This window comes from Phaethon lepturus, unplaced genomic scaffold (genome assembly GCF_000687285.1).
Source record: "Phaethon lepturus isolate BGI_N335 unplaced genomic scaffold, ASM68728v1 scaffold4233, whole genome shotgun sequence".
NCBI lineage: Eukaryota > Metazoa > Chordata > Aves > Phaethontiformes > Phaethontidae > Phaethon > Phaethon lepturus.
This window is the reverse complement of record NW_010526906.1, coordinates 178342-192002: the sequence shown is the minus strand read 5'-3', so window position 1 is coordinate 192002 and position 13661 is coordinate 178342. Positions and strand designations below refer to the sequence as shown.

Genomic DNA, 13661 nt, shown 5'->3' with positions numbered 1-13661 from the left:
TTTTTTTTTGTTATACTTGAAAATCTTAATCTCAGAAGTTCAACATTTAGACCTTGTATTTCAGCCATTGCTTATTTTCCTAACTTGGCAAGCCATGAGTTAAAAAAAAATAGACTAAAAGCTGTATAACCTGTGCTCCATGTTAGTTATAGCAGACTTCTCTTGTACTTCGCTTTTCAGAAGGGAATAAATGACATAACTGTAGATCTAGACTTAACTTTTTAAAAATGCTCTGTGTAATGCCATTCATGAATTTGCACCAGCTGCCTTTGCAAATGTCTTTTAAGAAGTCCAGAATTTTGCTTTACAATGCTTCTGTTTTCAAACATGGGTAGAGAAGTGTATGAGCTTTATGCATTTTCTGTCCTCATGATGTTTGTCATAGGAAAGCTGGAGACCCTTGCTAAACTTACTTTCTTAAAACTGTAGTCCTTTATCAATTTGACAAATGAAAATAAATCCACAATTCAGATGGTTAAAGCTTTATAGTTCATTAGCCTAAATAAATCATAAGTCTTGAAAAAGAAATAATTCTTGTGCGTAGTAATTACCTTGAATCCAAATTTTTATGTCATACCAGCCGCATTGTTCTCCCAACCCCATAAAATTGCACGGAATCTCACATTTATTCTGTGATGGATTTTTCTTTACAACTTAAATCAGATGTGTTATTTTAAGTAGTGATGAATTAGGAAGCCGAGGGAAAAACCTGACAGATACAACATTTACCATCTTGGATTTTTCTGAAGAAAAAAAAGGTACTGATTTTTAGAATGTAGCCTCGAATCAAGTTAGTGATGAAGGTTAGTAGCTCCCCCCAGAGAAATGGTAGGGAGAGGGAATATAAAGGAAATTAAGTTCGCTTTTCCAGATACTAATTTCTTTTCTTTCTCATGGCAATGTGAAGTAGTATTTGGACCTTGTTTTATTATACAATAATTCTTCTTTTTCCAATTTCATTAATAATTCTTTCTTTTCAGTTTCCGCACTAGCAAAGGTGTTGGATATTCTGCTCATTTTGTTGGCAACTGCTTAATAGTTACGTCATTGAAGTCAAAAGGCAAAGGCTTCCAGCACTGTGTGAAGTATGACTTTCAACCACGCAAGGTAAGCAAAGTGGTATTCACAATAAAGAATAACATTGAAAATGTGACAAAGTGCTTCTGGGAAGAAGTGCTAAAATCTCTTTAGTGCCATAGCGTTACTAATAATCTGTAATTTCTTATTTATAATTAGCTTCTCTGATGGTCATGCAAAGTTTTATGTCAGTGACAGACCAGAATCAATTCAGGAAAGATGTAATAATTTATAAAGTAACACTTCTGTGCAGTCAACTTTTTAAAAATACTGCTTAATTAGCTTCAGATAGAGAAGAATTTTGAGTATTTGTAAAATGGTTGTATTTTACTTTAAAAAGGCCATCATTCTATTTCTGAACAGCCTGTACGTGGTAACTTTGTTGACAATGTCTGGAACAATTTTGCTGGCAATGCTAGAGTTTTGTTATCTGTTGCTGAGACATGCAAGGCTGTGAACTTTCTTCTATGTCAGTGGTATTTGGGGATTTCACATTTTTCATATGAAACTTTGTTTATTTCTTTCAATCATATTAGTGTTCATTTCTACTGTATGCCTAGCAGTCTTTGGAGAACAACGATTCTGCTGGCTTCAATATTTCTGTTAGTTGACGGAAGCATTGACTTCTCTGTGCAGAGAGCATTATGTGTTTGTCATTGATAACAGCCTTGTATATATTTTGCTGTGAAGCTAATGTCTTTTTTTATGGCCTTAGAATTTGTATATTGAATTTCAGTCCTTGTTTTGTTTTGAGAAACCAATCTCATATGGAGGCAATGCCTTTGTTCACTCATCAGCTTTATGTTCTACTATTTATTTGGTCTGTATTTGTGATTCAAAAGCACTGATTCTAATTCTGTCATGTAGCTTTGAGGTCATGTGTGGTTTTTTAAAACACAGTAATGTCTTTTTCTAGCATATTGCACACAGATGTATAAAGCCTTATAAGCACATATCTGCTGAGAGTATTGAAATTAATTAATTCTGTTTTGCAAATTTTATTTAATTTTATAGCCAGAAAAGAGTTTTAATGACAGTTCAGTTTTCTTTTAAAGCAGCACATCTGATGTTACGGATAAACACTCAACCTAGGAACAAATGGAATTATTAACTTTTGGATTATGTTGTTGATAACTAGCTTTTGGGATCTAGCCAATCATTTCTTTTCTTGTTGATGAAGAAACGGTCTTTCATATTTTAGCAGGATATTCTTTTGATAATTTTTATTATAAATTACTAGTTTCCTTGACATCCCTGGTAAATTTTAGTTTTTGCTATTCTACTTAAAATAGTTAATTCTAAAATGCTAGTACATGTATATCTCATTATATGAATATCAGTTTCAAATCATAATCTGCTGATCTGCTAAACTATGTACATATATAACTTCCATGCCAGTTTTATATTCCTCAAAGATCATGCTTCATACACTTCGGGTCCTATGTCAGATTTAGAAAGTATTTGAAATAAATCTTCTAGAATATATTTGCAAAGTGGTCTCATATGATACATTTTTTCCATTAATAACTTATGTGTACATGTATGTGGGAGGGTGCATAATGGAGGAAAGAAAACCTGTCAAAAACAATTTCTGGCTCTATCAAGTCAAAACATATCCTGTTTAACATGCAGATTGATTTTCTTCATGATATTTGGGTATTACATTTGTTCCACTGTGCAAGCATTGAATGTGTAGAGAAGTATTCAAAAAATGTGTACCCAGTAACAAATGCTAACTTGACAAGTGTGATTTTTGTCATCAGATACACTGTTTTCTAGCCATTTGCTTACAGATGTAGACATTTCAGCAATAGCTTTTGCCAGAAACATCATCCTCTTTAAACTTCTCAATAATGCTTTTTTTTTTTTATTTTTTGTTGAATCACAGTAAAATTATATATTCAAGCCACCTGGTCAAAAGGTGTATGTAGGCAAGTCAAAAAAACACTATGTACATGCGAAGGTCTTCCCACTGTTACCTATGTCATATAACAAGAGTCACAGAATAATATGTAATGTTGATTTAAAACTTCAAGGCATGTTAAGTGGTTACTTTAGGTTTTAAGTAGTGTATTTTAACAATATTATGAAAGCAAGTATTTATAAAAATACATGGAGAAATTTGGTCATCGTATGCCAAAAAGAAAATGTGGGTATCGTATAATAGACTGACCTCTCAACAGAGCTAAAATACCGTTGGCATTTAAGATGTCTATACTGCTTTTTGGGACTCCAAAGTGAAATTTCTGTGTATTAGTAACCCCCAGGAATTTTCACTCCCTTGAGTGAAAGGGATGCCTCAGCATCAATCCTTGTAAACATATGAACAGTTTAGTTTGCAGTTGAGAGCAATCAGCTTTTTTTTTTGGTGTTTCTAATCCTGAACACCTTTACTAATTGTAATATAGACTGAAATAAGTTCCATATTTTGGAAATACTTGGTGTGTGATGCCTCATCTCTCTGATTGTACTGTGCTATGGAGTAGGAGTATGACTTACTAAGCAGTGGGTGATTAAGTTTGAAAGATTTCAGCAGTATAAAAGATTGACAGACTGTTATCTGAAGTGTCTTTGAGTACTACCTAAGGAGGCTCTTGTTATAGCAGAGAGGCATGGTCTTAGCACATTTTTGAGAAATTGATATAGAGAAGGAGATTGTAGGATGAACTTAAAAGAAAAATACATTACTTCATGTTTTGTTTCAATATTCATCACTTACATGACTTCAAAAATTTTTGAAAAAGGGAATTTTTCAACTAAATGGTGAAGCAAAATGTTGTATGAGATTATACAACTTGGTTCGGTTCATTGTGTATTAGTAAAGTCCTGAAAACCATGTCCTCAAGATACAGAACAGGAGAGAAATCAACAAAACGCCTGTACATCATCCGCAAAGAACATTGACATAAATGAGACATAGTCAACAGGACATTATGAGACATGCATATATGCTTGCTTCCACGTATCTAAAAAAATCAAAGAGAAACTGGAATGCCTATTTTAAATGAAGTTATTGAAATAATGTAAGTATCAGAAGCTTTGCTGACTTGACCGTCAGTGGGCACTCATTTCAAATTGTACTTACAGTTATGATTGACAGTGGGGCAGCTCTTGCCAATAGAAGAGTGATGCCCTGTGTTAAAGACTTAACCTAATTAGATAAATAAGTTCATTGTAACAATAAACAGCAGAGTTTCTGTGCGCTAAAAATCAGTAACTATGTAGGAAAACCATACTGTTCAGATTAAATTGTTAGCCACACGGTAAGGATGATTATAGCATCTGTGATGAACTGGGGAAGATCAGAAAGCACACTAGTATAAAGAAGCTCACATTACTTTGCTATAAACTGGGTGGCATCTTACTGGGATGAGAGTTCAAACCACACTAGTATAAAGAAGCTCACATTACTTTGTTATAAACTGGGTGGTATCTTACTGGGATGAGAGTTCAAAGTTCTAAATACCAGAATTATTTCTTTTTGAATTATTAAAATTATTTCTTTTTGAAACTTTTAGAGAGCTCAGAGGTTGACTCTTGCTTGCCTTTGTCTTAAAAAATGCAGAATATTCTTGGATATGCAGGATTTTTTATTTTTATTCTTAAAGGAATTGAAAAAAACTCCCTTCACTCCTTAAAAAAAAAAAGAGGAACAATTAAAAATGGAGGTGCTTGATAGTGCTAGAGAAATTGCTTAAATGCAAAGATACAAAAGGCTAAGAGCAAATATACGATTAGTCCAAAAATTCAATAGGAAGTTTAAAAGCTCCTCACAATGTACCTGAGCTCAGATAAATAGCAAACTAGAGATCATTGTAAGTAAAAAGAAGTTGTTCAGAAAGTGGAAGTTGTATCAAAATGAAGAATACTTAGAAAAGTTTAAGTTAGAGCAGTTTATATGTAAAATGATAAGACAATGAACTTTTTTTTCCAGTCCATAGGGGCAGTTGGATTGACTAAAGAGCCCTTGAAGATTATAATATCATAACAAAAAAGCTAATTGAATTAATTGCATCATTGTTTACTACAAGACAAGTCAATGGGGATAAGTCAGAGGAAGTGTCTCCACTTGAAATGTCAGTAGAAGAGATATAGAAATCAATATAAGAGATAGTAATTAATTACCAAGACCCTACAGTAGGCATCCCCAAGTTCCAAATAAATTTGAATATTAAATTTGTCAAACTTTTAATTGTGGTATATAACCTATTTTGTCAGACAAATGGTAGATGTAAAATTACAACAATTTTAGAAAAAGGTGTTGCTGATATTTAGAATTACATATTATCATGCCTGATTTCTTGGCTATCAAAATGGGCTAGAAGCTAGAAAAATTGAAAGGAAGGATTAGAAAACACATAGATAAACATATTGAGGACAAAGCAATGCAATATTGCACTGGAAGTCTTGTCTCCCACTTATGCTGAATTATTTGAAGGATTCTTACTCTGCCTAAGAACAGGTTTGTGAGCCACTTGATACATTCTATGTGGATTCCCCAAGAACTTTAGGCATTATACTCCTCTGAAAGCCTTAAAGGAATTATGCTATCATGCCAAAAGAGAATTTATATTCATTGAAATAGAAGGGTAGAAGGATCTAAATCAAGTGAGCAAGCAGAAATCTCTGAAAGACCTTTATTTTCCTGTCGAGAATGTGTTATAGACTTAACTCGGTGGAGCTTGTCATCTTCTATTTTAGGAACTAGCTTTGCAAAATTGTTGCTCATTTTATCTAGATTGATGCTAGTGATAAGTATGACACAGAGAGTAAACCATTTTTAAATACTTGAATACTTCCCTGGCTAAAAATAAATTACAGTTTAAAGTGTAAATTTAGTTAATTCAAGTGCAGGAGGCAAAAGAGCAATTTTTTACTGGATTAGTTATGAGAATGAGCTGGGATAGACTCTGTGTTCATGTGAGTGTGCATGTATATTCAAGTACAGAAAAGTTCAATTTTTTTGTAGAGCTGCCTTCATCAGAGTAACAGACATAGGTAGTGTTCTGACATAGCGGCAAAGCCAAAGGTTCAAAAAAGTTGCATGGAAAAAAGGAAACTTGTGCTAAAGGAAGCTGCATGTGCATAAATGGAGGTTAATGTGGGGGGGAAATGATTATAAAAAGTAGATTATGTAATTTTCCTAAAGGTTGACATGGACACCAAAGGTCTTCCAAGATAGCATTGCTCATTTTAGTTCCTTACAGGCTGTGTGGGCTGTGTTTCAACAAAAGTAATGTACCATATGTTTCCAAATGAATGAGTGATCTATTAAGCTTAAACTACACACAGGGACAGACTTACAAACTGGTATGTTGTCAGAAATGCTCCTAAAGCACTGTAAAAAAAAAATCACAGACAGAAGATAAATGGATAAGACTTGGGGCTTATGGTTGTCAGCCGATCTCTGCTACAAAAGTATCAGAACTGGAAATATGAGTAAATAGTTATAAAAGGTACAACTTTGAATAGTGCTATTGCAAAGATTGCTTGCTTTTGGGATGAAAGTGTTTAAAATCATCATCACTTAGTGGAGATTATTGTTAAATTAACCTTTGAAGGAAAGGGGACATTGGAATTTTTCTTCTAAGAGTTTTATGTTAGGTGGTGTGGAAGCTTTGGGAAAGGAAGTGTTGATGAAAGCAGAGCTCTAGTTGTGCCATTTGCGCTTCGTTTCTGATTAGCATCGTCACCAGTTAAGCTTCTAGACTTTGAGTTATGAATAATTTGTTGGACTTATGGTGGATGTTCCTTTCTGAAGTAGAATCTGCCTACAGAATGGGAAACAACAATTTCTTATCGAATTGTGGGTTTGTTTTTTGAATTTGTGGGGTGGGGAATGGCCTACAAAAAATACTTTGTTCATGATTACTTGGGAAAAAAAATTAGATTAGACTGGCCACATGTGATTTCAGAAGCCAAAGCTGTAGCAGTATGTCCCTAATCTAGTATTGCCCGATAAATCTCTTTACTTGGATATGTAAGTGAGATACTCTTATATAATGTTGTATCATTAATAGTTTTTTCCCCCTTCTATGAACTGTAGGTTTTAAGGGGGGTGGGGGTGTGAAAGAAAATGTATTTTTAAAGACCTGGAAAAAGTTGTGGAAAAAATGTGTATTCTAATGTATATAGATGTTATAGGTACGTAACAGCATACAGCTGGATTTGAGGACTATCGCAACAATTACTGACAAAATATATTTTGCTGCATGCCTTTTTTATTTGTAATTCTGTGCTCTGTCTGACTGCAAAATCAACATGTGAAAACTTTTTACTTTTATTTTGTCTGATAGAGAGAGGCAGATTTTTATATTAGCAGGCTCTATATCTAGTTACCCCAGCTCGGGAATAGAGTCACCAAGCAACTTATTAAAATAATTCACTAAAGGATGCAGAAGTTCTCTGCTTTGAAAAAAGAGACTTAGCTGAGCATAAAAATCAAAAGATAATAATTGAAACAGTAAATTGTAAATTACTATTCCGAATTACTAAAATATGAAATGGCGTCGGCAAGGGCAGATGAGCTGACTGTTTCAACAGAATCAATAAGATTGGAAAGGAACGTGTTGAGACAATCAACTCTCACCCTCTCTTCAAAGAAGGGACACACAGATCAGGTTGCTCTGGACGTTGTCCAGTCAGGTTTTGAATATCTCCAAGCAAGGAGACTCCACTTTCTCTGAGCAACCTGTGCTAGTGACCATCCTTACTGCTTACTACCACCTTTCTTACATATTCCTGTATTTCAGTTTGTGCCCGTTGCCTTTTGTCCTGTCACTGGATACTAGTGAGAAGTCCCTGGCTCGATCTTATTTATCCCCTGCCCATCAAGTATTTATACACATGGGTAAGATCCCCCTGAGCCTTCTCTTCTCCAGGCTAAACAGACCCATATCTCAGCCTCTCCTGATGTGTCAGAGGCTTCAATCGTTAAACATCTTTGTGGCCCTTTCTGGACTTTCTCCAGTATGTCCATTTTTGTCTGGTTTGTATGTATTTTGAAATGATACAGACACCCGTTATAGTTAAGTATGAGTTGATTTGCAGTCCTTAAAGATTAAATTTCCTTTCCTAGTCTTAGATTAGTTTAAAGGTTTGGTTTTAAAGGAAACTTAAGGTTTCCTTCTTGAAATTACTCATCATGCATAACGATTCCTGTTGAACAGATTATTTGAAAGATCACCGTAGCTGGTTTTGGAAGCATTTAACTGTAATGCTTTATCTGATTATATAATGCATTTTTAATGATGCAACGGTTGTCAAAAAATTGGTGGAATGGTAAAGAATAGAGGAAGAAAATCATATGAAGCAATCAGGATGACCTCTTAAGCTGGGCTGTAAAATTTGCTGTTGTGAATTTTTTCCTTTTATTTAATAATTTCTGACAGAGCGCTATGATGAAAAGACAGAGATATGTGATATGAATTTGTTAAGGTAAGTGCACATAGAACTGGATTTCCCATCAGAACTCAGTTGTGGTTTTTGTTACGGCGTATGGCTTTTAAATCAAATAACACTTTCAGGAATGAAAGTGAATTCAAATTTTTAATTGTATTTATGCATTTTTGGCTCTAATCCCATAAAGGGATGCAGGTAGGTACATCATTATATTTAGGCATGGTTCTACAGACTGGACTTGAAGTTCCCCTGACCTGACTTTTAATTTTACAAGTTTGCAAGGATTCATCTGTTTGTATAACTTTTCGAGACTGGTCACTTATTTTTAGTGCCATTCATTAACTTTATGTTTTATAGCACAAAAACTGCCATTATATACTGATTTTCCATGTCTTTACAGTGGTACATGATAAGCATTGTACACATCTATAATCGATGGAGAAACAGTGAAATACGGTGTTATGTGAATGGTCAGCTGGTATCCTATGGTGACATGGCCTGGCATGTTAACACGAATGATGTAAGATTTTATTATTTTCCTTTCTCATAGCTTTGCATTTTAAAGTAAACTGAAAAAGAAAAAAAAATACTATATTTCTTTTCTCTAGATCTTGGCAAATTTTCTTTTTTTAACTTTCTCATTTAATCTATCTTCCTTAGTTATGTACTTAATAAAATGTAATATTATTGATTTTATGTATTAATGTTTTCTATAGTATTGGGGGGGGTGCGGCATTTTGCATAGCTATTTCAATGACATTTTCAGAGATTTTGTTTGGAGAGACTGTTATAGGTAATATTTTTAATATGTGATACTGTGTAAAGGACACTGATAACAATACTTACCTTTTTTTCCATAGGAAAATATGGTAAAATTACAGATTTTACAGATTTATCGTGAGAAAAGTCCTTAAGAAATACTGATTCATTCTGCCTAATGACTATGCATACTGCCAATATATACAAAAGTACTCATTTTTGTGTCACATTAAGTTCGGTTGTATTGAAGAGGATATACTTCTTAATGGTTAAAAGATTTCTATGCTTTTTGTGTTACTGAATGTTAAATTTTAAGGAGGTTTTTTAATTGCAGTATAACGGAGTAGCCTGAAGTATGATCCGCATCATTGTTTTAAGCACTCTATAAGTATAGTAAGAGGTCATTTCTTCTATGCAGAGTTTACAGTTTTAAACCAACAAGATAGAAAGACAAAAAGTAAAAGCTAGGAAACAGAAGCGTGGAAAAGTGTCAAGAGATTTATAATATTAAGCAAACTCTGAAATCTTACGTCTATCTCCCAACAATGAATATATTTTGCCTGTTTTTGTTTGACTTGGTATCAGTAAATAACCAGTTGACCAATATTAAAAATGCTGTGCTAAGTTTTAAGGTATTAATATTTAATTAGTATTGTTAGCAAGTACAAATTGCCTGCTACAAAATTGGATCCCTAAAATACTGAGCAATTTTCTTGGCCAGTGAACTTTTACAGAGAGATGTCCTCCCTTGTTGGCTATCCAAACCAGTTAAAAGATACTGAGAGATGTACAGTTGCATAGCATTAGCCAGATCAGAGCAAAGGCACTTGCATCTGCTTGTCCCACAGGCAGAAACCAGTCATTTCTACCTGGAGAAGATTGCATGTATACCTGTAAATATACCTGTATCTGTTAATTGGACTGAGTTCAAATTAACAGTATGTTCTTACAGGAAATGCATCTGTTTTCATATTATTTATATTTAAATGCTTTTAATGAAATCTATATAAGTTTCAAAAAAAAATTTTTTTGCGGTATCTTTTTGTACCTTCTACTTAGGAAGGTTTGAGAGTGTACACCTAATGATGCAGAACACAGGCTCTCTTTCTGGCCCAAAATTTTAGATGGGGAAGGCAGACAAAATGATTCACTTCTGCTTTGCCTTCAGCTAAAGTTGTGCTAGACTTTTAGAGGTGCTTCATTCATCCACTTGCTGCACTTTTGTTACTAACTATTTATAATATAATTCTCAGTTGTTTCTGACTGCTTGTCTAGGATAAGGAAGTTCTTTTGTACTTAAGGAAATTAGCTAAATTCTAGAGGCAAAGCTGGATTTGAAAGGGAGAGTTTAAATATTGACATGTTAATTAAAGTAAGAGGGCTCTGCTTGCCAAACTTTCTGATCAACGTTCTTTGTTTTTTTGGTAGCATTTTTACTTGCAAGAAAAGGCAAGGCTTTCAGTTTTTGCAAAGCATGGTTTCTCCTTGGTAATATGAACTTTTTTGTGATAGGTGAGAATGTGATGATTGAAAAGCCAGCTGAGGTCTCAGAGGATCTGGGCTGAGTTACTAGTTATGTGGTGTGTAATCCTTAATGATAAATGCTTAGCAGGAAGAGCTGTTCCTATTCATATTTTCTTCACAATATTCCTTTCTACTTTCTCATGTTAACAGAAGTACAATCTTTTGCTTAAGGTGGGATTCATTTACCAATCTTCAGATGTTTTGGTATAAGTCTTTTAATTTTCAGCCAAGGTTTTACTTTGTCCGCTGTAGCATAGACTAAGTTATGAAAAACACTAGTTATCATTAGCTTTCTATTTTTTAATAACAAAAATCCGCTATATCAGAAGTAGGAAATAGAATAGAAAGTAGGAGAAAACCAAGAAAGATGTATGAATGGAACAGTGCATAAAAGGCAAAAAAGGAAAATAGGGGAGTGTGTATGTAGGCTCCTTAGCACTATTATACATTATCTAGGAAGAGAAGCTCTTGTTTTAACTGTATTAGAACTTTCTTGTTTCATATAAAGGTTGAGTTGTTAAAAGCATTCCCTTGAAAAGTCTTGAGCAATTATCCAGCTTATTTGTTAACTTCTACCTTTATACCCTTCCACTTGTATATAACTTTAGTCAAGACAAATTTTCTTTAGGCAAGAAAATACCTTACTGTAATAGCTTTGGAGGAAAAGAAAGAACTACGCAAGTCAGACAATCCTTCTTTCTTTACATTACCTATTGTGCATAACTGCTTATGTAGATTATACTGATAGATTTAACAGTATAGGTTCTTTGTATAGCTGTTTCTATCATGAATGCTGCTGATACACTGTTTCCACAGAGCCATTTTTGGCTCCAACTTTATTATTACTATTTAATGAATTATAAAAACCATAGCAATGCTGAGATTCATTGTGTTAGGATGCTACACAAGTTACAGTGGCTAGTGGTAAATAACGCATTCAGTTTATCTTCACAGGAGTAAATATAGCTAGAGATTATGACAAAAAGATGAAATGAAATGCATGACAGGGTGTAACATAATCAAATGTGCACTTGCTAGTTGATCAATAGTCATGATCAGCTCTGTATGCCTTATGGATTTAATTATTTATAAGAGATCAAATACACTTTGAGATGGAAGTTAAATTGGAAGCTTGGCTATTACAGGTGTTAGACTAGGAATTTTCCCTAGTTATGGGAAGTAACATGAGAGAAAGCATAAAACTTCTCTTCAAGGTCTAGAATATGGGGACATTGAGATTTGGCAGAAGCTTTGTGTTCAGATAGCTGGATGAAGATAAACTTGATGATGTCCTGAAGTCTTTCACAGAACTTTGCCTGTCTGTTATATGATAAGGAAACTGTAGAAAGATTTAACAACTTGACATAAGTGGTGAAAAAACAGCAGGTTGATGACATCAGTAGCAGTTGGGCTGCATTTGAAGGAAGGCTTATAAACGTCAAGTTTATTAAGGATAAAGTTATGTCCTTAAGTAACAAGGTCCGTAAATCCCAAGAGTTTATTTCTTTATGTGAATAAAATAGGATTTGGACCAAGGCACTGAATGAAGTAGATCTGTCAGTCACCTAATCTTTGGGTCATTAATGACATACTACCAGGGATGTACAGTAGTAGGCAAACAAACTTGGATCAGTTGGTGTCCATTGGGTTTAAAGCTGTTGAAATGTGAGATATGTGCAGACCAAATGGCCTATGAGTATTGGGTGTTAATTTTTAAATAAATAAACAAACAAACAAATAAATAAATAAATATTGTTTGGCATCTGGAAAAGTGAATAAAAATTACAGGAAGATCAGGAGTTAACCCTCCACTCTAAATAAAAATAATGGAAACAGCTAATCCAGAATGAAGGACCAGAAATTGGGCAAGTGTAATCTGGTAAAAATGAAAAAAAGACAGAACTGGAAATTACTAGAGGTTAACAGACCTAGAATGTAATTATATGTAAAACTCAGAATCTGTTGAGAGCTACCACGGCTGTTCTACAATTAATGATAACTAGAAGAATCCAGGAAAATTCCCTTGTTATAGGCAAGAATGTATGTCTCAGAATGTGTAAGTATGAACTAGGAAGAAGGGTAGCTTCGGTAGCTCAGACGAATTTCTCAAATAAGCATTAAGAATGGAAATTGCTCAACATGACTTAACAATTTCTGACAGTAGTGGTGCAAATGTAAGTAAAGCCTTCAAGGCTAAGCAAGACTTCCATGAACTAACTGAAATTTGTTAGGAAGTTTCACCATTAGATTTACCAGTAGTCAGAGTGCTCTTACAGCCCATCTTTTGCACTGTGCATCCTGGATATGACTTTGTGAACCAATTTCGATATAGTTTTTTTCAGATGTTTTTCAGGTTCTGTCCAAAAAACTACAAAAAAATGTAGACAAAAATGTAGAAATTCCAAGGGAAAAAATTAGAATAGGTATTTGGTCAAAAAGAGGATAACTCAGGCATAATATCCTGGATACTTCTTACCTCACCTCATTGCAAAGCTGAGCTCCAGATCTTCAACTTCCTCCTAACTCCTTAGCCAGAGTCTCTTTTTCCTAGTTAATAGCTTATCCACTTAGATCAGTTGCTGTAGCAGTTCACCAGATTTGATCCCATTCTTCAGATCAACAAAAGTTTTTGTTAGGGTAAAACTCAGCAACAAAACAAGATGCAAAAGCAGGTTTCCTAATGCAGATTCTACTGGTTTGCTGATTTAGCTCAAAAAGTGAGGCCTGATCCATTTTCCCATTAAATCAAGTACATGTGACTCAAGAAATCTGAGAGAATAGCCTTGCAAAGATCCTAGTGCTTCCTGTTGTTGTCCTCTTGTGCTGCATCTTGTTGTCCAGTTCCCCAAATCTTTATTCTAGACAATTAAGTTCTAAACTTTGTTTCATCTGAAAGCCTT

General features: G+C 34.2%; 1 protein-coding gene across 1 annotated transcript in view; it reads left to right on the top strand.

Moving 5' to 3' along the window:
• Positions 1 to 975: 975 nt before the first annotated feature.
• NBEA (neurobeachin) overlaps positions 976 to 13661 on the top strand; it is a gene marked incomplete at both ends in the record, with an annotated part of 159812 nt that continues 147126 nt past the window's right edge. The window contains 2 exons of the mRNA XM_010283206.1: positions 976 to 1107; positions 8879 to 8998. Coding sequence (XP_010281508.1) covers positions 976 to 1107; positions 8879 to 8998 — 252 coding nt within the window. The remainder of the gene's footprint in view (positions 1108 to 8878; positions 8999 to 13661) is intronic.